Source organism: Carcharhinus amblyrhynchos, unplaced genomic scaffold (genome assembly GCF_965287045.1).
Source record: "Carcharhinus amblyrhynchos unplaced genomic scaffold, sCarAmb.v2.hapA scaffold_54, whole genome shotgun sequence".
In the NCBI taxonomy this organism is placed as follows: domain Eukaryota; kingdom Metazoa; phylum Chordata; class Chondrichthyes; order Carcharhiniformes; family Carcharhinidae; genus Carcharhinus; species Carcharhinus amblyrhynchos.
In genome coordinates this window covers 644,152-666,542 of record NW_027649795.1, presented here as the reverse complement: position 1 = coordinate 666,542, position 22,391 = coordinate 644,152, and the positions used below count along the sequence as shown (strand labels likewise).

At 47.5% G+C, this 22,391-nt stretch overlaps 1 protein-coding gene across 4 annotated transcripts in view; it reads right to left on the bottom strand.

Moving 5' to 3' along the window:
* Nucleotides 1-3,270: 3,270 nt before the first annotated feature.
* Nucleotides 3,271-22,391, bottom strand: part of LOC145337623 (spectrin beta chain, non-erythrocytic 1-like) — a 304,515-nt gene continuing 285,394 nt past the window's right edge. For 3 of the 4 annotated variants that reach the window (XM_080182424.1, XM_080182425.1, XM_080182426.1), the window contains 9 exons: nucleotides 22,172-22,256; nucleotides 20,380-20,576; nucleotides 19,207-19,358; nucleotides 15,828-15,900; nucleotides 14,982-15,038; nucleotides 10,266-10,480; nucleotides 6,177-6,350; nucleotides 5,152-5,194; nucleotides 3,271-3,645 (listed from right to left, as the gene is read on the bottom strand). In XM_080182424.1, coding sequence (XP_080038550.1) covers nucleotides 3,436-3,645; nucleotides 5,152-5,194; nucleotides 6,177-6,350; nucleotides 10,266-10,480; nucleotides 14,982-15,038; nucleotides 15,828-15,900; nucleotides 19,207-19,358; nucleotides 20,380-20,576; nucleotides 22,172-22,256 — 1,206 coding nt within the window. In that variant the 3' untranslated portion in view covers nucleotides 3,271-3,435. The remainder of the gene's footprint in view (nucleotides 3,646-5,151; nucleotides 5,195-6,176; nucleotides 6,351-10,265; nucleotides 10,481-14,981; nucleotides 15,039-15,827; nucleotides 15,901-19,206; nucleotides 19,359-20,379; nucleotides 20,577-22,171; nucleotides 22,257-22,391) is intronic. The other variant, XM_080182427.1, reaches the window with a different exon arrangement.

The window sequence follows — 22,391 nt, the reverse complement described above, 5'->3', positions numbered from 1 at the left end:
ATTAGACTTGGGGTGGAAACTGCCACACACTGCATGCGTACCTTACATCGGACCAGTAAACTACAGGCAATAATAACACCCTGCTACTTTGCTCCAAATCAGATCCAGAATTCAGCCACCTCTCGCTTTAACCAAAGGGTCGGTGATACAGAGTAAAGTCTGTGACCACCAGTGTCCGTGTGGTGAAATTTCCTTCAAAGGTGCTATCGGGTGGAGCAGTGGAAACGTGGGAACATCTGCACGGGACCCTGCTGCAGCTACAGAGGTCCAAGGAGGTAGTGCCCCTCTCTCTCTCCAACAACCCTGTCTGTCTCTGTCACTTCTCCCCACCACGTCTGTGTGCTGCAGGGTCCTCGGCAAAAGAGTGGACAGCCTGGAATCCACCAGCAAACTTTAAAGAGTCTGTAAAAATATTGCAACGTCTATGATCATTCATCTCTCAAACATGTTCAAAACCTAACGCCCATCGGCCCATTCCTTTTCAAGAAGATTTGGTTTCTTGTTACAATTTGTGAGAAATATGTTGTACCACCGCTAGGCTGAAGGTCTTCAACAACTAGGGGCTCCTGTCAGACAGCAGGGTTCAGTATCTAAACCTCAAAGTCACACCCGACACCAACCCGCGCACTCCCCCCCCACCACCTCCAGCCTTGCTGCTGCTTCCAATATATTCTCAACTTTCCGAACTTTGTCTGTTCCCGTGACTGATTTTTATTATCGGGTTGACTTTTACGGCTTTCAACTTTATTTATTTTACACGAGTGTCGCAATGAAGTTGCTGTGAAAATCCCCTAGTCGCCACACTCTGGCACCTGTTTGGGTACAACTGAGGGAGAATTTTAGCACAGTCCAATGCACGTCTTTGGACACTAAGGGGCAATTTGCCATGACCAATTCACCTAACTGGAGCATCTGGAGGAAACCCACGCAGACACAGGGAGAGAAGGTTAGACTCCACACAGACAGTGTCCTGAGGCTGGGAATCAAACCTGGGTCCCTGGCGCTTGTGAGGTGGCAGTGCTAGCCCACTGTGCCACCCCTAGCTTGGTGCCTTTCAGGTTCTGACTTCGCCTGGTCACACCATGGGGTGAGGGCGGGGAATTTACCAGAATTAAGTCCCAGGGCCCATTTAAAACACTTCAACAGCTCAACTCAAACAGACTGCTGATTCTATCAACAGCGAAGTTACACCTGTTTCCGTAGCATATACCTGACAAGTGACAAAACCCATCACAAAGACTTCCTCCTACCTTCCTCCTCCTTCTAATGCCTTCTCATCAAGTTCCTCATTGACTGTTCGCTCACCTCTCTTAACATCTCTCCTACCTCCTGCTGCTGCTGACTCTTCCTCTTCCTTTGACCCTTCCACCTGTCGAGCTCAGTGCCACGCTTCTTAAAGAGCCACAGCCGGCTCTGGGCCAGCGCCTGACGAGGCCGAGGCAGCGCAGCACGAGAGAGAAAGAACGGAGACAGTTAGCGGGACCGGAGGTGGAGGCAGATAAGGCCAAGCTTTCAAACTCAGGTTACACTGTCCACAGCCGAGTGGACAAGAGAAATCCTCTGGGGCGGAACGGCCAGTCTTACCTCCTAACAGACTAGGATACGAGAGGAACCGTCAGCATACCTGGACACACCAACACCTTCGCAATGCACATTCCACAATGTGACCCACAGCAGAGTTTACATCTGGGATGCTTTTGCCAATGGCTGCAAAAGGTTGGGGGAGCGGGGGGAGAGCTACTCATATTCATAGAATCCCTACAGTGTAGAAAGAGGTCATTCAACCCATCGAGTCTGCACTGACCACAATCCTACCCAGACCCTATCCCCGCAACCCCACATAGTTATCCGCTAATCCCACTATCCAACGCATCTTGGGACAATTTAGCATGGCCAATCCATCTAACCCACATATCTTTGGACACTAAGGGGCAATTTAACATGGCCAATCCACCTAACCTCCACATCTTTGGAGCATGGGAGGAAACTGGAGCACCTGGAGGAAACCCACGCAGACACAGGGAGAGAGAGAACGTGCAAACTCTGCACAGACAGTGACCCGAGGCCGGAATTGAACCCGGGATATATTGGAAATTAAACTTAAAAGCCACTGAAGAAAGCAAAAAAAATCCCCCACATCGAATTAATCTACAAATTTCACTACAACCATTTAGGTAAATAGACTGCTTTGACAAGCTCTATAGTCTGTGTGTTCAACTGTAAAACAATAATTCTTTGCAACACCTGGATTAAAGCGCAGGCCTGCGAGCGAGAGAGAAAGGAAGTTTGGCACGTCCTCACCCACATCAACAGCAGATGTGTGTTTCAAAAAGGTTCACTGTCTTAACTTAGCAGGAGAACTGCGAGGGAGGAGCGGCTGAGGTTACTGCCATCTAACCATTTCAGCAAGGACAAATATACAGCCTCTGGTCCGATGTTGCCTCCTGTTCCTCCTCACCACCACCCCTCCTCCACCACCACCGCCCCCCCCCGAACTTTTCACGTACCTTCAAGTTTTCAATAAATACACGGATATTTCTCACATTGCACTGTAACCCCCTTCAGATGTCATTTGACAGTTTTGTGTCCCATTTCCCCCCACTCCTCTCCAACTCCCCACATTTCCGCTAAGTTGGAGAGGAGGAGGGGTGGGGGTGAGGTGGAGGAAGGGAGAGGGGAAGCAAGAAATGAAATGGCACCGAGAGGCGGCGGCTGTTTGCTGGCGAGGTACGCCATTTCCAACTCTGCCCGTCTCACTTGTTTTGCAGCCGTTTGCCAGGGCGAGATGGGGAAAGAGACGGAGTTAACAGCAAGCTGTGTGAAGGGGGGATGGCAGAGGCTAGGGGGAGGGGTCCCATTAGTCTTTTTGACGGTGAAGGAGGGATACAAGGCGGGGGGATCAGGGGGTGACGGTGGGGGGGAGCAAAGAAGTCCAACATAACACAATTTCAAACCATCAGATAAAGGCCAACCAGGCACCCAACAGTCTCAGCCCAGTCAAAGCAATTTACACTTGCGTGCGATCACCTGTCATAGCGTTTTGTTTCTGTTTTGTAAATCACTCTCTCTCTCTCTCTGTTGCGACAACGCGAAAGATAATCGAGACCGATCTCTCGTGAATTTTGAATCAGGTTCTCTAGAAATGTCCCACTAACCATTCCTGAAGTGTTGCTATTTTGTTTGCCCCATTGATAAGACAAGAGTTTGTTCCTTGTATATTCTCCCCCCGCCCACCTCCCCCCCCCCCCGCCACCATCCCACCCCCAGAATTTCACCCCCCACTCCCTCCCATGCCCCGGGAATGTTAGCCACAGAGTCATTCGGAAATGAAGACAAGCTGGAATCGACTGGAATGACGTGTGAAGTGTGGTGACTTGAGACTTGGGTGGTTGTTTTCTCAAAAAGGAATCTCGGCAGCTTTTCGGGGGTTGCTCCCTATTTTTTCTTGAAGAAGCTGAACCTCTTCTCCCGGTCTTTCTCCTTCCCGTCCTTGTCCCGTCGGAGGGTGACTGTCTCGCCGCTGTTGGGAGATATCGGGGGCATCGTCATGGCTCGCGTCAGGCCCTGGGGGTTGGCAGGGTAGCGGTCATCTTGGCTGCTGGAGATGGACGTGGAGATCCCGTCAATCCAGCTGTTCATTTCCGCCTGTAAGACACACCCGGCAGATGTCAACAATCTGCTCCCTCGCCTTCTCGATCCAGCGGGGACACAAGTTGAAAGACTGAGGGGCGGAAGGTTTGGGGGGGGGATATGAGGAACATCTTTTTTATCCAGAAGGTGGTGAGGGTCTGGAATGCGTTGCCTGGAAGGGTGGTGGAGGTGGGATGCCCCACATCCTTTAAAAAGTACTTGTGATGCGGAGATGTCGGCGTTGGACTGGGGTGGGGACAGTAAGAAGTCTAACAGGTTCAAGTCCAACAGGTTTATTTGGAATCACAAGCTTTTGGAGCACTGCTCCTTCATCACGTGAGTGGAGAGGTAGGTTTCACAAACACGGCATATAGACACAGACACAATTGTAACATAATGCAAGACTCGCATTCCAACCATTATCTTGCGATTGTGTCTGTGTCTATATGCCTTGTTTGTGAAACCTCTCCACTCACCTGATGAAGGAGCAGCGCTCCGAAAGCTCGTGATTCCAAATAAACCTGTTGTTGTGAGACTATTTATAAAGTATCTGGATGAGCACTTGACACGCCATAATATTTAGGGCTATGGGCCAAGTGCTGGCAAGTATGATGGGTGGGCAGATCAGGGCCTTTCATGGGCTGAAGGGCCTCTTCTGCACTGTATTATTTTGAGTGCTGTCCCCACCTCTGGCTGTGTTTGATTGGACATGTGTCAGTTGCCGGTGGCTCATTCACTATCTGTGTGTGAGGATGAGCAGCGAATGTTGGCAGGTTAGTTAGACAGGTGTTAGGGGATGGTGGCGTAGCGGCAATGTAACTGGACTAGTAATCCAAGTCCCCCACTCCCCCTGAGGTTAATGTCCTGGGTTTGAATCTTTCCACGGCAGCAGGTGGGATTCAAAATTCAATTAATATGGACGGGATGGTTTCCTCCCAAAGATGTGCAGGTTAGGTGGATTGACCATGTTAATTTGTCCCTTAGTGTTCAAAGCTGTGAGGGTTAGGTGGATCGGCCATGTTAAATTGCCCCTTGATGTTCAATGATGCGCAAGTTAGGTGGATTGGCCATGCTAAATTGCCAATTACTGTCCAACGATGTGTGGGTTAGGTGGATTAGACATGCTAAATTGCCTCTTAGTGTCAGGAGGAGGGGCAGGGTGGCTATGTGGAGGTTATGGGGATGTGGCCTGGGTGGGTCTGTTGGCAGTGTGGGCTCGATGGGCCAAATGGCCGCTTTCTGCACTGCAGAGATTCAGTGATATTCCATAAGAATTATCACATCGGGTCAGTCACGATCTCATCGAATGGCAGAGTGAACTCGATGGGCCGAATGGCCTGCTTCTCCTCAGACATCATCTAGTCTTAACTGCGTCGTGCTTGAATTGTATGCAGTGGGATAAGTGGTGAGTGCGCCTGTTCCTCTGCCATATAACCTGGGCTGTGTTCCCTGTGTGTTCAGTATGGTCAGGGTTCAGTCATGGTCACCGTTTATATCAAACTGCAAATGGCCGGTGCTTACCTCATCCTTGGCCTGGAATAGGAACTCCTTCCCTTCACTGAGTCTGCAATGGAAAATAAATTCTGTGAGCTTGGACAGCAAGGAGAGAATAAGCCTGTACATTTCAATCAAAGCTTTGTCAGATTGCGACTGACACCTTCTAATCTCGCTGTGTTTGGAGTTTAAAATCAAGGGGCAGTCCCAGGACCCCAGAATTTTTCTGGTAAGATTTCCCCGTTTTGCAACATTAATACCAGCTTAAAGCTTCAGACTCAGTCTGAAGGAGTGTGGCACAGTGGGTTAGCACTGCTGGCTCACAGTACCAGGGACCCAGATTCAATTCCCAGCTTGGGTCACTATCTGTGTGGAGTCTGCATGTTCTCCCTGTGTCTGCGTGGGTTTCCTCCGGGTGCTCCGGTTTCCCCCCACAGTCCGAAAGATGTGCTGGTTTGGGTGCATTGGGCCATGCTAAATTGTCCCTCGGTGTCAATATCTGGGGCATAGATCAGCTAGATAGTCAATATCTTTTCCCAAAGGTAGGGGAGTCTAAAACTAGAGGGCATCGGTTTAAGGTGAGAGGGGAGAGATACAAAAGGGTCCAGAGGGGCAATTTTTTCACGCAGAGGGTGGTGAGTGTCTGGAACGAGCTGCCAGAGGTAGTAGTAGAGGCGGGTACAATTTTATCTGTTAAAACACATTTAGACAGTTACATGGGTAAGATGGGTATAGAGGGATATGGGCCAAACGCAGACAACTGGGTCTATGTTCAGGGTTTAAAAAAAAGGGCGGCATGGACAAGTTGGGCCGAAGGGCCTGTTTCCATGCTGTAAACCTCTATGACTCAGTGTACCCGAACCCGGAGGGTAGCGACTAAGGAATTTTTACAGTAACTTCACTGCAGTGTTAATGTAAGCCTACTTGTGACACTAATAAATAAACTTAAGCAGCAACAGTCCGTTCTGCAGCTGAGGAAGTACAATCAACTCCTCCTTCCATCACAAACAAAAATGACACTAAATCCGACTCCTTCTCTTTCATTCTTTTACCTGAGTTTGAAGACGTATTTTCTCTTCTTGTAATCATGTGCCACCTCACACTTGGCGTCTGTCAGGCTGACCGGAACCTCTCCGTGGTACGGGATGCCACTGGAGGCAGTCTTGGCGTCTTTATAGAAACCAAGACTCCTGTTCCTCAATGCGCAGTACACGTTCTGCCACGACCTGCAGGAACAGCATCACAGCGGTTAGAATAACCCATTCAGGGCGGACATCAGATCAGAATTAATCGCAGCCTGCACCGCCTACCCAAAATTGGCCCCCCTGAAGGAGCAACTCACCAACTGCCATTCCCCTGAGATGGTACGCACCTTTTAAGAAGTGTATTTGAGTCATGTTACACTGGATATATTGGCACTGGAGGGGGAGCAGAGGAGATTCCAGAGTTGGGAGTGTTGGCTTATGAGGAGAGACTGAGTAGACTGGGGCCATACTCATTGGAATTCAGAAGAATGAGGGGAGATCTTATAGAAACATATAAGATTATGAAGGGAATCGATAAGATAGAAGCAGGGAAGTTGTTTCCACTGGTGGGTGAAACTAGAACTAGGGGGCATGGCCTCAAAATAAGGGGGAGCAGATTTAGGACTGAGTTGAGGAGGAACTTCTTCTCACAAAGGGTTGTGAATCTGTGGAATTCCCTGCCCAGTTGAGGCTACCTCATCGAATGTTTTTAAGGCAAGGATAGATAGATTTTTGAACAGTAAAGGAATTAAGGGTTATGGTGAGCGGGCGGGTAAGTGGAACTGAGTCCATGAAAAGATCAACCATGATCTTATTGAAATGCTCAGCAGGTTCGAGGGTAGTCATGATGTGGAGATGCCAGTGTTGGACTGGGGTAAACACAGTAAGAAGTCTGACAACACCAGGTTAAAGTCCAACAGGTTTATTTGACAGTAAATTCACAAGCTTTCGAGGTTTCCCTCTTCGTCAGGTGAATGGAGAGTTCTGGCCTCAGACAGTTTACAGATTACTGATTAGAATGTGAATTTTGTAAAGATTCGCATTCTAATCAGTAATCTGTGAACTGTTTGTGCTGTTATATGGTCTGTCTGAGGCCAGAACTCTCCATTCACCTGACGAAGAGGGAAACCTCGAAAGCTAGTGAGTTTACTATCAAATAAATTGGTTGGACTTAAACCTGGTGTTGTGAGACTTCTTACCAGGTTCGAGGGGCCAAATGGCCCACTCCTGCTCCTAGTTCTTACGCTTCTGTGTAGGATATTTTTGTAGTCTCACAGCACCAAGCTAAAGTCTTGGTAGCACAAGCTTTTGCAGCATTGCCCCTTCATCAGGAGAGTGAAGAGTTCAGTTCACAAACAGGGTATATACAGACACAAACTATATCTGCCCTGTTTGTGAACTAAATATATATGTCTATATATGCCCTGTTTGTGAACTGAACTCTGCACTCACCTGATGAAGAGGCAATGCTCTGAAAGCTCGTGCTACCAAATAAACCTGTTGGACTTAACCTGGTGCTGTGAGACTTACTGTACCCACACCAGTCCAACACCGGCAATTCCACACCAAGATGTTCTTTTGGTGCCATTCTGTCTACAACCGATATCCTGTCTTGTTACTGCAGCAGCGTAATTGCTTCATCTGAGCTAATTACAGGTATCTGGACATCAGTTATACACTGCATGCTGCAAGGAGAGGGAGAGAGTCCATGTGGGCACTTAATAAACAAGCAGCAATGCGTGAGGTAAGAGGAGAATGGGACAGGGTGCATGAGGAAGAGCCTGTATAGATGTCGGATAGGTTGTTTTGTAAGAATCCAGGAAAGTAATTGGACAAACACACACATAAATATATACATATTTAAAAGAGCAAAGGTTATTATAGGAGTTAAGGCAGTGGGTGACTAATACATTTGAGAAACTATCACAGAATCATGAATGCACAGATGGAGGTCATTTGGCCCAATGTGTCTGCACTGCTTCCCTGAATGAACAATTTACTAAATGCCATTCCCCTGTGATGATACTGAGCCTTCTAAGAAATGTATTTGAGGCATGTTTCTGTGTAGTATATTTCTTGCAGTCCCCTCCATTTTATCAGTGCCGTTCTGTCTTCAACCAATATCGTGTTTTGTCACTGCAGCAGCTTAATTGCTTCATCTGAGCAAATGGTGTTACTCTGGGATTTTGTAGAGCGGGGTTTGATTGGGATGCTTGACAGTTATGGTCATATGACTGGATACAGCTAAACTTAAATAGGGAATTCCAGTTCAGTGTTTCTTCAGACGCTGCTTTTGAGTTGAGAGAGCAGTGTTTCTCTTTTCCCTTCTCTGGAGACTGGAATCTGCCAGGCGGTAAGTTTCCTTCTTGAAGATTCTTGAGAATGGATTTTCTTTGAGAAGTGCTGTTTGAGAATGTGGACGGAGAAAGGACGGCTATAATTTAACAATAATAATGGCAATAGTGGCTTTAAAACGGCTGTTCTGGCTTAGAGTTAAGCACGCTGGGATTTTTTTGGCCAATTTATAGATTAAACCTAGGTGCAGGTTGTAAAGTTACTCTGGATAAGAATCTGGTCTGGGAGCTCTGATCTGAAGTTTCCTGTGTAGGTCAGATAAGGGAAGTTGTTTACATTAATCGAGACATTGTGGCTTCAATTGTTATGGCTGTTATGTATGGAGCATGCAATTTGAACTAAACACAATGGCGTCGTTCAGAAGTAATTTTACTGGATGTTCAAGCCATGTGATCGGTTTCTGGTTACACAGTTGGCTAGAAGACAGAGAATCATCCATAAGCGAGTGGAGGACTGTGGATATAAAGACAGGTGCAGCCTTTATTTACTGGTGATAACTTGGAAGAGATCAACCATCGCAAGAAGACCTGTAACCTGAAGGATGCTTCAGAGAAGAAGAAGAAGATAGATTCTGCATTGAGGCTATTTCTTGGCCAACGTTTTCCCTAAACTTGGTAGTTAAATGGTTAAATTTGATATTCAGGTAAAGTTATTGTGCATTGAAGGCATAAAGTTCAGTAAAGAGTTAATGAGTTGCACTGTTTATGTTTGAGTTGTTTATCTCATTAAACTGGAATGTTTGGAAGGTGTTTAAAGTAAAAGCCGAGTACAGGAAGTTGCAGAGAGAGAAATTTCCCAATCTGTCTCTGGAGACTTGGAGCTGCCATGACTGAATTAACTGTTCTGAAGTCTTGCTTTTTGAATATATATCCTTCTGGAAGAGATCCAGGCAGCAGTTTCCAGAGAAGTGTTAGAAAGCTGAAAATCTAGCATCACGGGAGCATACTTATTTTTGTGCCAACTAATTTTGAAGAAGGGTGTATGTCTTTGGAAATATTGGTTTAAATTGGAACAACAGAGATAGCTAGCTGTTACAGATTATAATTTGCCATGTCCAAGTATTTTCATTGGTAAAAGTTAAGTTCATTTTTTTTGTTACATTCTAACTGTTGTTCTTACTGGCTCGGTAGAACAGTGGGTTAGCACTGCTGCTCCACAGTGACAGCGACCTGGGTTCGATTCCCAGCTTGGGTCACTGTCTGTGTGGAATTTGCATGTTCTCCCCGTGTCTGCATGGGCTTCCTCCGGGTGCTCCAGTTTCCTCCCACAGTCCCGAAAGACGTTCTGCTTATGGTACATTGATCCAAACAGATGCCGGAGTGTGGCGACTAGGGGATTTTCACAGTAACTTCATTGCAGTGTTAATGTAAGCCTTACTAGTGACTAATAAATAAACTTTAACTTTAAATAAACTTTGTTTGATAAAAGCTCCCCAGTGCATCATACCTGGAGTGAGATGCTATGCTCATCGGAATTCAAAAGAATAAGGGGAGATCTTATAGAAACATATAAGGTTATGAAGGGAATAGATAAGATAGAAGCAGGGAGGTTGTTTCCACTGGCAGGTGAAATTAGAACTAGGGGTCTTGGGTAAAACACTTGGGTCCACAACTGCGCTCCCCCTTTGTCTGCGTGGGTTTCCTCCGGGTGCTCCTGTTTCCTCCCACACTCCAAAGATGTGCAGGTTAGGTGGATTGGCCGTGCCAAATTGCTTGACATACAACTGTTTGTATACAACTGTTGATTTTGCCGCCCCCTTACCTACTGGAAGCTTTCTTGTTGTGAGACTCCCATTCATGCTTTCGACACAAAATACCTTCCAAATGTACAGTCGCCGTGTCCTGTGATTTGGTGAGGGGGGTACTGACAGAGCTTGGGCGTGGAGACGACTGCGGTGTCTTCTTGGCAGGACTGTGGTCCCTTTTGGATTCTGTTGCCGCACTCGTCCCGTTGACGGGTTCTGATGCTTCACTAACCTGGGGAGGAGGAGGACATCACAGTCGAGATTAGGAAGACATCATTCATCACAGTGTCAATTGAAATTCCCAGTTACAGGTCGAAGGTTCTCATTCATCATTTACCTCATGTCCATCAGTGGTCTACAGTTGAGTACACAAAACGAGCCTTATTCTAGATTCTAATCCTAGAATCCCTACAGTGGCAGGAGGCGGCTGTTCGACCCAACAAATCTACATCGACAACAATCCCACCCAGGCTCTATCACCGTAACCTCACTATTTACCCTAGCTAATTCACCAGCACAAAGGGGAATTTTAGCATGGTCAATCCACCTAACCTGCACATCTTTGGACACTAAGGGGCAATTTAACATGGTCAATCCACCTAACCCACACATCTTTGCTAATGTTTGTGGCCTCTGTGTGAAATGATTAATAAGTACCATACAAGGCCTGTGGGTGACACAATGGTTAGCACCATTGCCTGAGACCCAGGTTCAATTCTCAGCTTGGGTCACTGTCTGTGCAGTGTCTGCACGTTCTCCCCATGCCTGTGTGGGTTTCCTCCGGGTGCTCCGGTTTCCTCCCACAGTCCTGAAAGACGTGTTGGTTAGGCGCATTGGCTGCGCTAAATTCTCCCTCAGTGTACCCGAACAGGCACCGGAGTGGGGGATTTTCACAGTAATTTGATGGTAGAAATCATTACAGTCTCTGTTGGTCGGCACTCAGTTTGTGATGGACAGTTTAAAGTTTATTTTGTTTGTGTCACAGGTAGGCTTTCATTAACACCGCAATGAAGTCACTGTGAAAATTCCCTAGTCGCCACACTCCGGCACCCGTTCGGGTTACATTGAGGGAGAATTTAGCACTTAAACAGCATGTCTTTTGGACTGTGGGAGGAAACCGGAGCAACTGGAGGAAACCCACGCAGACACGGGGAGAGCATGCAGACTCCACACAGACAGTGACCCCAGCCAGGAATCAAACCCGGGGTCCTGGAGCTGTGAGGCAGCAGTGCTAACCCACTGTACCACTTGAGTTTCCTTTGGGTGCTCCTGTGTCCTCCCACAGTGCAAAGGTATGCAGGTTAGATGGATTGGCCACGCTAAAAAGTCCCTTAGTGTCCAAAGATATGCAGGTTAGGTGGATTGGCTGTGCTAAATTCAGGTGATTAACAGGATAAATATGTGGGGTTACGGGGATAGGGCCTGGGTGGGATTGTGGTCGGTGCAGACTCAATGGGCCAAATGGACCTTTCCTGTACTGTAGGGATACTATGAAAGCGGTGCAACGTGCTTCAGACAGTAAAAACATCAGGATCGGTGATGACTGCTATCAAGGCTCTGTGCTGCACAGTGTTATTCCAACCAGCCCTCAGAAGCTGCATTGCTTTGGGACGGTGATTGAAGGGGTTGTTGGATTTATTGGCTGAGATCACCATCTGGTGGGCAAGATGGGAAACTGCACAACGACCGATTAAAAGGGAAAATATCTACAGATAAAAAAATCACAGCAACCCCACTCTCTTCTGAACAGATAGCAATAAAAACTGGGCAAATTTTCCACAGTGTTGCTTTTCTGTCTTAAATTTCAGAGTATCATACGTGGCAAAACAACATATTTTGATCCCATGGATGGATGAGATGCAGCCACGTCTTCAGATCGACTTAAAGATACACAGCTTGGAAATAGGCCCTTTGGCCCATCTCCTCCACGCCGACTCAGCTTCCTAAACTGAGCTAGTGCCTACGTTGGGCCCCATCTCCCTCTAAACACTCGAAAGACAAAGGGTTACCCGGACTCGAAACGTTGGCTCTTTTCTCTCCTTACAGACGCTGCCAGACCTGCTGAGATTTTCCAGTGGTTTCTCTTTGGGTTTCAGATTCCAGCATCCGCAGTAATTTGCTTTCATCCTTCTAAACCTTTCCCCATCCACATACACCCAGCCCAAATGTCTTTTAATTGTTGTCACTGTACCCATCTTGACCACCCTCTCTGGCATCTCATTCCATACATGCACTACCCTGTGTGTGTGAATAATTTGCCCCTCGGGTACCCTTTCCCCTTAAACCTAAGCCCTCCAGTTTTGGTCTCCCCCTTACCCTGGGGAAAAGACCCCGGCTATTCACCTTATCTGTGCCCCTCATGATTTTATAGACCTCTATAAGGTCACCCCTCATCCTCCTATGCTCCAGGGCAAAACGTCCCAGCCTATCCAGCCTCTCCTTACAATTCAGAGCTTCCAGTTCTACCTGCTGGGGGTAGCCACATCCTGAAGTCACGCAGCAAACGATCTTCTTTTAGGTATGATTTGAATTCAAGCAAAAAGTGCATTTGCAGACAGATTTGAAGAGAATGAATCATAGAATCGCTACAGTACAGAAGTAAACCATATCCTGGAAAGGATATACTGGCACTGGAGGGGGTGCAGAGGAGATTCACTAGGGTGATTCCGGAGTTGAGAGGGTTGGATTATGAGGAGAGACTGAGTAGACTGGGGCCATACTCATTGGAATTCAGAAGAATGAGGGGGGTGGTTCTTATAGAAACATATAAGACGGATGAAGGGAATGGATAAGGGATTGGTTAACTAACAGAAAGCAATGAGTGGGGGTAAATGAGTGTTTTTCTGGTTGGCAATCAGTGACTAGTGGTGTGCCTCAGGGATCAGTGTTGGGACTGCAATTGTTACAATTTACATAAATGATTTGGAGTTGGGAACCAAGTGTAGTGTTTCAAAATTCGCAAACGACACTAAGATGGGTGGCAGAGCAAAGTGTGTGCAGAGGGTGCTGAAAGTCTGCAAAGGGTTATCAATAGTCTAAGGGAACGTGCGAGGATTTAGCAGATGGAGTACAATGTTGGTAAATGTGAGCTCATCCATTTTGGTAGGACTAACAGCAAAATGGACCATTATTTAAATGGTAAAAAGTTGCAGCATGCTGCTGTGCAGAGGGACCTGGGTGTCCTTGTGCAGGAATCACAAGGAGTTGGTTTGTAGGTGCAGCAGGTCATTAAGGCGGTAAATGGAATTTTGTCCTTCATTGCGAGAGGGATGGAGTTTAAAAACAGGGAGGTTATGTTGCAGCTGTATAAGGTGCTGGTGAGGCCACACCTGGAGCACTGTGTACAGTTTTGGTCTCCTTACTTGAGAAAGGATATACTGGCACTGGAGGGGGTGCAGGGGAGATTCACTCGGTTGATTCCGGAGTTGAGAGGGTTGGATTATGAGGAGAGACTGAGTAGACTGTGGCTATATTCATTGGAATTCAGAAGAATGAGGGGAGATCTTATAGAAACATATAAGATTATGAAGGGAATGGATAAGATAGAAGCAGGGAAGTTGTTTCCACTGGCGGGTGAAACTAGAACTCGGGGGCATGGCCTCAAAATAAGGGGGAGCAGATTTAGGACTGAGTTGAGGAGGAACTTCTTCACACAAAGGGTTGTGAATCTGTGGAATTCCCCGCCCAGTTGAGGCTCCCTCATTGAATGTTTTTAAGGCAAGGATGGACAGATTTTTGAACAGTAAAGGAAATAAGGGTTATGGTGAGCGGGTGGGTAAGTGGAGCTGAGTCCACAAAAAGATCAGCCATGATCTTATTGAATGGTGGAGCAGGCTCGAGGGGCCAGATGGCCGACTCCTGCTCCTAGTTCTTATGTTCTTATTAGCCCATGAAGTCTGCACCGACAACAATCCCACCCAGGCCCTAACCCCACGTATTTACCCTGCTAATCCTCCTGACACTAAGGGGCAATTCAGCATGGTCAAATCAACTAAGCTGCACATCTTTGGACCGTGGGAGAAAACTGGAGCACCTGGAGGAAACCCACAGACATGGGAGAACATGCAAACTCCACACAGTGATCCAAGGCCGAAATTGAACCCGGGTCCCTGGCGCTGTGAGGCAGCAGTACCAACCACTGTGCCACCCCCACAGAGTAATTTATCCAGGCCCTATCCCGTAACCCCACATATATCCCAAGCACTAAGGGGGCAATTTAGCATGTCCAGTCCAGCTAACCTGCACATCTTTGGATACAAAGGGACAATTTAGCATGGCCAATCCCCCTAACCTGTACATCTTTGGATACAAAGGGACAATTTAGCATGGCCAATCCATCTAACCTGCACATCTTTGGATACAAAGGGACAATTTAGCATGGCCAATCCATCTAACCTGTACATCTTTGGGCTGTGGGAGAAAACCCATGCACAGAATGTGCAAATTCTACACAGACAGTGAACCAAGTCAGGAATCGAACCCGGGTCCCTGGCGAGTGAGGCAGCAGTGCTAACCCACCGTGCCACATGCATCATTGCTAAATCTACCATAACAAATGGTTCCATGATTTTTAAGGATCTCGATCAGGTCAACCGCCCCGCACTCCCCCCAGCCCCCATTCCCCATCAGCTTGCCCTTTCACTTTGGGCTTTTCATGCTTGCAACATCTATGGCAGAGAGGAAAGTGAAACAACTGCAGAAAGAAAAGTAGCAAGGAAGCAGAAAGCACTTACAGTCACAGTGACAGATGACGGTACAGCATCTCTCAATTGTCTGAAATCTTCCAAAGGCTGAAAGAACGGAGTGAGACCCATTATAACCAAGAAAAGGAAAGGGACGAAATCAGCAAAGTTCCTTCCCAGAGCAAGCCAGAAGAAAAGCTTGTGGTTCGGTTTGCAAAGCAATCAGGCATCCTTACCAGACTTGTGGCTAGCCTGACACAAGTAGCAGCGACCTCAAGGTATAACTCTTATCTCAGTGTTCTAATGCAGGGTATGCACGTCATAAAATGGAGCTCAGCTTCCCAGGAACTGCAGAAAGGTTTGTGAATGTAGCCCAGTTCATCATGCAAACCAGCCTCCCATCCACTGACTCTGTCTACACTTTCCGCTGCCTCGAGGAAAAGCAGCCGGTATAATTAAGGACCTCACACACCGCAGACATTCTCTCTTCCACGTTCTTCCGTCGGGAAAGATACAAAAGTCTGAGGTCACGTTCCGACCGACTCAAGAAAAGCTTCCTCCCTGCTGCTATCAGACTTTTGAATGGACCTACCTCGCATTAAGTTGATCTTTCTCTACACCCTCGCTGTGACTGTAACACTACATTCTGCATTCTCTCCTTTCCTTCTCTATGAACGGTATGCTTTGTCTGCATACTGTGCAGAAACAATACTTTTCACTGTATACTAATACATGTGACAATAATAAATCAAATCAAATCAAAATCAAATCTACGTGGTTGCCATTGTGGGTGCCGCTGCGCAGAGTGGGTCCCAAGTCACACACACTGCCGTGGCCCCACTGCTGTCTCTCATGGGCAGCAATGAGGGACTGACAGAGAATGGCTCTGTGACCTACCTGTGGTGACTCCATGTCCGAGTGTACTCCATTCTGAGCAATGGGTTCCAAATGATTCACCATCTCACCGTCTCTGCGAATAGCCAAGTGTCAAAGTTAAGGACAGCAAACCGCGGAAGGGAATGATGGCAAACAGAGAAACTACAAGGAGGAGGAGGCCATTCAGCCCATCGAGCCTGCTCCGCCCTTCATTTAGATCATGGCTAATCATCAAATTCAATATCCTGATCCCATCCCATTCCCCCCCCCATATCCCTCGACCCTTTTAGCCCCAAGAGCTCTATGTAATAAATCCTCCGAGGCAGAAGTCCCTTCATCAAAATCCCTTTATTTACAAGTCTAACCACCGCATACAGACTGCTTTCAGTTAGCAGTGCACACTCGGAGTGCCAGAGGAACTGACACGCCTGGTTAAATACAAAGCAAGAGGCTCCCTGATTGGCCCCTCAATTTGGTCCTTAATCAGGGAGCTCATATTCCAACAGGCCCACCTCAATGGCCTGATTCAAGTCATTACACTATATCTAATTTCTTCCTGAAATCACACAACGTTTTGGCCTCAACTACTTTCTGTGGGAGTGAATTCCACCACTCTCTGGGTGAAGAAATTTCTCCTCACCTCAGTTCTAAAAGGTTTACCCTGAATCCTCAAACTCTGACCCCCTAGTTCTGGACTCTCCCCACCATGGGGAACATTCTTTCTGAATCTACCCTGTCTAACCCTGTTAGAATTTTATAAGTTTCTATCAGATCCCCTCTCACTCTTCTAAACTCCAGAGAATATAGAACCCCTACGCTACAGAAGGACCACAATCCTACCCAGGCCTGACTCTCTTAACCCTACCCATGTATTTATCCTGCTAGTCCCCCTGAAAGCAATGGCAATTTAACACGGCCCCTACCTAACCTGCACATCTTTGGACTGTGGGAGGAAACCGGAGCACCTGGGGGAAACCCACGCAGACATGGGGAAAACGTGCAGACTCCACACAGTCAACCAAGGTCGGAATTGAACCTGGGACCCTTGCACTGTGAAGCAGCAGTGCTAATCCACTGTGGCACCATGCTGCCCACTAACTGACTTAGTCTCGATGAGGTACCCTCTTCTAAACTCCAGTGAATATAATCCTAACCGACTTAGTCTCTCCTCATATGACAGACCTGTCATCCCAGGCATCAGCCTGGTAAACCTTCACTGTGCTCCCTCTATAGCAAGGAACATCCTTCCTCAGATAAGGAGACCAAAACTGTACACAATACACCAGGTGTGGCCTCACCAATGCCCTGTACAATTGCAGCAAAACATCCCTATCCCTATATTCCAATCCTCTGGCTATGAAGGCCAACATACCATTTGTCTTCTTGATTACATGCTGTAGCTGTGCAGGTTGATAAAGGAGAACCATTCCACATGGCTTTTAATCAATGTGATTTAAAATTCTCCCGCGGTCTGGAATCTTTGTTAAAAGGATAGTGTCGGGAGGCCGTGCTTGTCCCTATCGGATGATTCACCCGCTAGGTTGAAGCGTCTATCCAGGCAGGCTGAAGGGACGGAAGAGATTTCCGTCTCACCGGTCTGGATTCAAACCCAAGACTCATGGGTCGGAAGGAGAGCAGAAACGTTCAGAAACTGTTTCGAGGTTACATGAAGGGAGAGATCACTGCTCACAAACCCACTGGGCGCTGCTAACACATTGCAAAGGGCACTGGCCTGTACTCAAACGTCCTGCCTTCCAGACAAGATGATGTATTGTTAAATGCACCATAGAAAGCATTCTTTCTGGTTGTATCACAGCTTGGTAGAGGCTCCTGCTCCGTCCAAGACTGCAAGAAACTACAAAAGGTTGTGAATGTAGCCCAATCCCATCACGCAAACCAGCCTCCCATCCATTGACTCTGTCTACACTTCCCACTGCCTCGGGGAAAAGCAGCCGGGATAATTAAGGGCCCCACACACCCCAGACATTTTCTCCTCCACCTTCTTCTGTTGGGAAAAAGTGCACAAGAAACAATACATTTCACTGTACATTAATACATGTGACAATAATAAATCCAATCGAATCAGGGATTTGGGCACAGTTGCAAGGTACATGAATCCATCTTCATAGTCTGGTGGGCAGGAGCAGTGGGGGAACTTTGATGTTCGTTTGGGCGGTTTAGTCTACCAGCGCAGGACATTAAAGCACTTTCAATACTCTTGCCTGGACAGATTCTGTACAGACCACCTACCGTGACGTCGGAAACAGTCCAGGCATGAATGCCAACATCACAAATGCTTTCTAGCTAATTGTACATACATCTGTCACATTATCCGCTTCCAGTTACTTTGGAGTCAAATACAAACTACGAAGCAACTGAGCAGGAGCAAACCTTTTGAGTCTCCATAATTCTGTTCATAACATTTCCCCACTTTTTAATTTATTTATTAGTCACAAGTAAGGCTTGCATTAACACTGCAATGAAGTTACTATGAAAATCCCCTAGACGCCACACTCCGGCGCCTGTTCGGGTTACACTGAGGGAGAATTTAGCACCTAACCAGCACGTCTTTCAGACTGTGGGAGGAAACCGGAGCACCCGGAGGAAACCCACGCAGACACAGGGAGAATGTGCAAACTCCACACAGACAGTAACCCTGAAGACTTCTGAAGGCGGAAAGGCAGGTTAATAGGCCTTTATCAATTAGGATATAGATTACAAAAACAGAGAGGTCATGATGGAGCTGTATCGAACTTCGGAGAGGCTGGAGGACTGTGTGCAGTTCTGGTCGCCACATTATAGAAAGGATGTGATCGCACTGGAGGGGGTGCAGAGGAGATTCACCGGGATGCTGCCTGGGATGGAGTAGTTAAGTTACGAAGAGAGGTTGGATAGGCTTGGATTGTTTTCTCTGGAGCAAAGACTGAGGGGGAGATCTGATTGAGGTGTTCAAGATTATGAGGGGCCTGGACAGGGAGCAGCTGGTCCCCTTAGTTGAAGGGTCAGTTTTGAGGGGACGCAAGTTAAAAGTGAGGGGTGGGAGGTTTAGGGGGGATTTGAGGAAAAGTGACTTTTTTCCCACAGGGTGGTGAGGATCTAGAATGCGCTGCTGGGAGGGTGGTGGTGGTGGGATGCCTCACATCCTTTAAAAAGCACCTGGATGTGTACTTGGCACATCATAACATTCAGGGCCAAGTGCTGGCAGATGGGATAGGGCATTTCACGTGTCGGTGCAGACCTATGGGCCGAAGGGCCTCTTCTGTACTGTAGTATTCTGTGATTCTGTGACCTGAGACCGGGAATCGATCCCGGGTCCCTGGCGCTGTGAGGCAGCGGTGCTAACCACCATGTCACCGTGTCACTCCTAGCGCTGAAGGCCCTGACTGGTGAGTGCCATTACCGTGTCTGTTCATTCTGCTGTGCCCGACTCCGGCTCTCCATGCTGTCCTCCCCCGTGACGGAGATGTGTGGCATTGGGGGCGAGGGTGGCGGGGGCGGCTTCCTCTTCCTCTCCTCCTCTTCCTGTTTGCGGCGGATCTCTTGTTGCTCCAGCTGCAACAAAGGATGGGACGCTGAGGCAACGTTCTTGCCAGAAACAAAGACATTACTTGCAACACAAGCGCGGCCCACGGCTTGGAACATCTCCCACCAATCCGGAATATCTCATACATATTTACCAAGGTGGGATATCCCATTGCATTATTATACTAATCTTACAGTGCAGAAGGAGACCATTCAGCCCACTGAGTCTGCACCGGCCCAACCTCATCATAGTCCCATAACCCTGTACATTTACCCACCTAGCCCACACATCTTTGGACACTAAGGGACAATTTAGCATGGCCAATCCACCCTAACCTGCACATCTTTGGACACTAAGGGACAATTTAGCATGGCCAATCCACCCTAACCTGCACATCTTTGGACACTAAGGGACAATTTAGCGTGGCCAATCCACCTAACCCACACATCTTTGGACACTAAGGGGCAATTTAGCATGGCCAATCCACCCTAACCTGCACATCTTTGGACACTAAGGGACAATTTAGCATGGCCAATCCACCCTAACCTGCACATCTTTGGACACTAAGGGACAATTTAGCGTGGCCAATCCACCTAACCCACACATCTTTGGACACTAAGGGGCAATTTAGCATGGCCAATCCATCTAACCCACACATCTTTGGACACTAAGGGGCAATTTAGCATGGCCAATCCATCTAACCTGCACATCTTTTGGACTGGAAAACCGGAGCAAACCCCCATGGACACTGAGGAGAACATGCAGATTCTGCACAGACAGTGACCCAAGTCGGGGTTCAAATCCGAGACCCTGGCACTGTGAGGCAGCAACGCTAACTATTGGTAAACACCTGGGGAGAAAAGGATAGAAGGATATGTTGATAGGACGAGATAAAGTAGGGTGGGCACTACTTGGCGGAGATCAGAAACCAGTTGGGACAATTGGCCGGTAAACCTCTCAGGCAAAGACCATTTCGGTGGGATTGCCGCATTTTCCAGGGAGCTGGGGAGGAAATTGAGAGGTAAAGGGGCAGAATGTTCCAGCACTCACTGTAGTTAGCTTCTCCAGGGCCAGGAAACGTTCTTCCCATGCCGCGGCCGATTTCTCAAACTCTTCATGACGTTTGATCAGGTTCTCAGCATCATCTACGTTGCTTCCGATGTCGGCTGCTCTGACATATGGCTCCTGAGTCGCCAGCCAGGCCTCTGCAACTGTTGCGTCCCTTCCAAACTGGAGAACCTCCATTACTGATGGGAAAGAAACGGAGAGAGAGAGAGAAGACAGTATGATCAGTGCCAACTCATTGGACAATGTCTTCAACAGATTGAAGAAAATTCCATAAAATCTGCTTCAACTGACATTCAACTATCAGATTAATCCAATAAAGACCATAGGATATAGGAGCAGAACTAGGCCATTCGGCCTATCGAGTCTGCTCCACCACGGCTGATAATTTTCTCAACCCCATTCTCCTGTCTTTTCCCCATAACCCCCGATCCCCTTATTAATCAAGAACCTATCTATCTCTGTCTTAAAGACGCTCAATGACCCGGCCTCCACAGCCTTCTGTGGCAAAGAATTCCACAGATTCACTGCTCCCTGGGTGAAGAAATTCCTCCTCATCTCTGTTTTAAAGGGTTGTCCCTTTACTCTGAACTCTTGGATCCCAGTCTCTCCGACTAACGGAAACATCTTCCCCATGTCCGCTCTATCCAGGCCTTTCAGTATTCCGTAGGTTTCAGTGAGATCCGCCCGCCACCCCGCCCCCCCAATCCTTTTATCCTCCACTGAGGACAGACCCAGAATCCTCAAAATACTCCCCCTATGTCAAGCCTTTCATTCCTGGGATCACTCCCTCTGGATATACACATTTGTAGTTATTCTTTGCACAGGTTTCTAGGTGTGTGCCAATACTGCGCCTAAACTGACAAATGGAAGGTCTAATACAGATAGGAAATATGCAGTAAATGGCAAAAACGTTAAGAGTATTGATAGGCAGAGGGATCTGGGTGTACAGGTACACAGGTTACTGAAAGTGGCAATGCAGGTGGAGAAGGTAGTCAAGAAGGCATACAGCATGCTTGCCTTCATCGGCCGGGGCACTGAGTTTAAAAATTGGCAAGTCATGTTGCAGCTTAGTTAGGCCACACTTGGAATACGGTGTTCAATTCTGGTCACCACACTACCAGAAGGATGTGGAGGCTTTGGAGAGGGTACAGAAAAGATTTACCAGGATGTTGCCTGGTATGGAGGGCATTAGCTATGAGGAGAGGTTGGAGAAACTTGGTTTGTTCTCACTGGAACAATGGAGGTTGAGGGGAGACCTGATAGAAATCTACAAGATTATGAGGGGCACGGACAGAGTGGATAGTCAGAAGCTTTTTCCCCAGGGTGGAAGAGTTAATTACTAGGGGGGATAATTTAAGGTGCGAGGGACAAGTTTTAAAGGAGATGTACGAGGCAGGTTTTTATACACAGAGGGTGGTGGGTGCCTGGAACTCGTTGCCGGGGGGAGGGAGTGTAAGCAGATATGATAGTGAGTTTTAAGGGGGCGTCTTGACAAATACATGAACGGGATGGGAATAGAGGGATATGGTCCCCGGAAGGGTAGGGCGTAGGGGTAGCGACGGGGGCAGCACGGTCGGTGGGGGCGAAGGGCCTGTTTCTGTGCTGTAATTTTCTTTATTCTTTGACATCACCTTTGTGAAGGTGCAGAGTGGAATTACTGTTCTTTGACAAACACAGCAGAGTGCAGAGTAAAGGATAAGATATATGTGACTTTGTCAATCCTGGGTAGAGGCTTCCCGCTGACTGCTTCAAATACATCCTTCAGAATGCTCACCCAGTTGTAACCAGTCTTCCTTTTCTTTCCATTTATCGTTGATGTCTCTCCTCCGCTCCTGGAGCTGGGCCAGCTTCTCCGCAATCTAATATATCGGGATGGGAAGGAAAGAAAGGAAAAAAAACCTCTGTGTAATAGTCTCGAACATATACTGGCCATTTGCAACAACTCAATTTGTCTGCTCAGGCATTTCGACCCTCTTTCACACGGTAATAGGAAA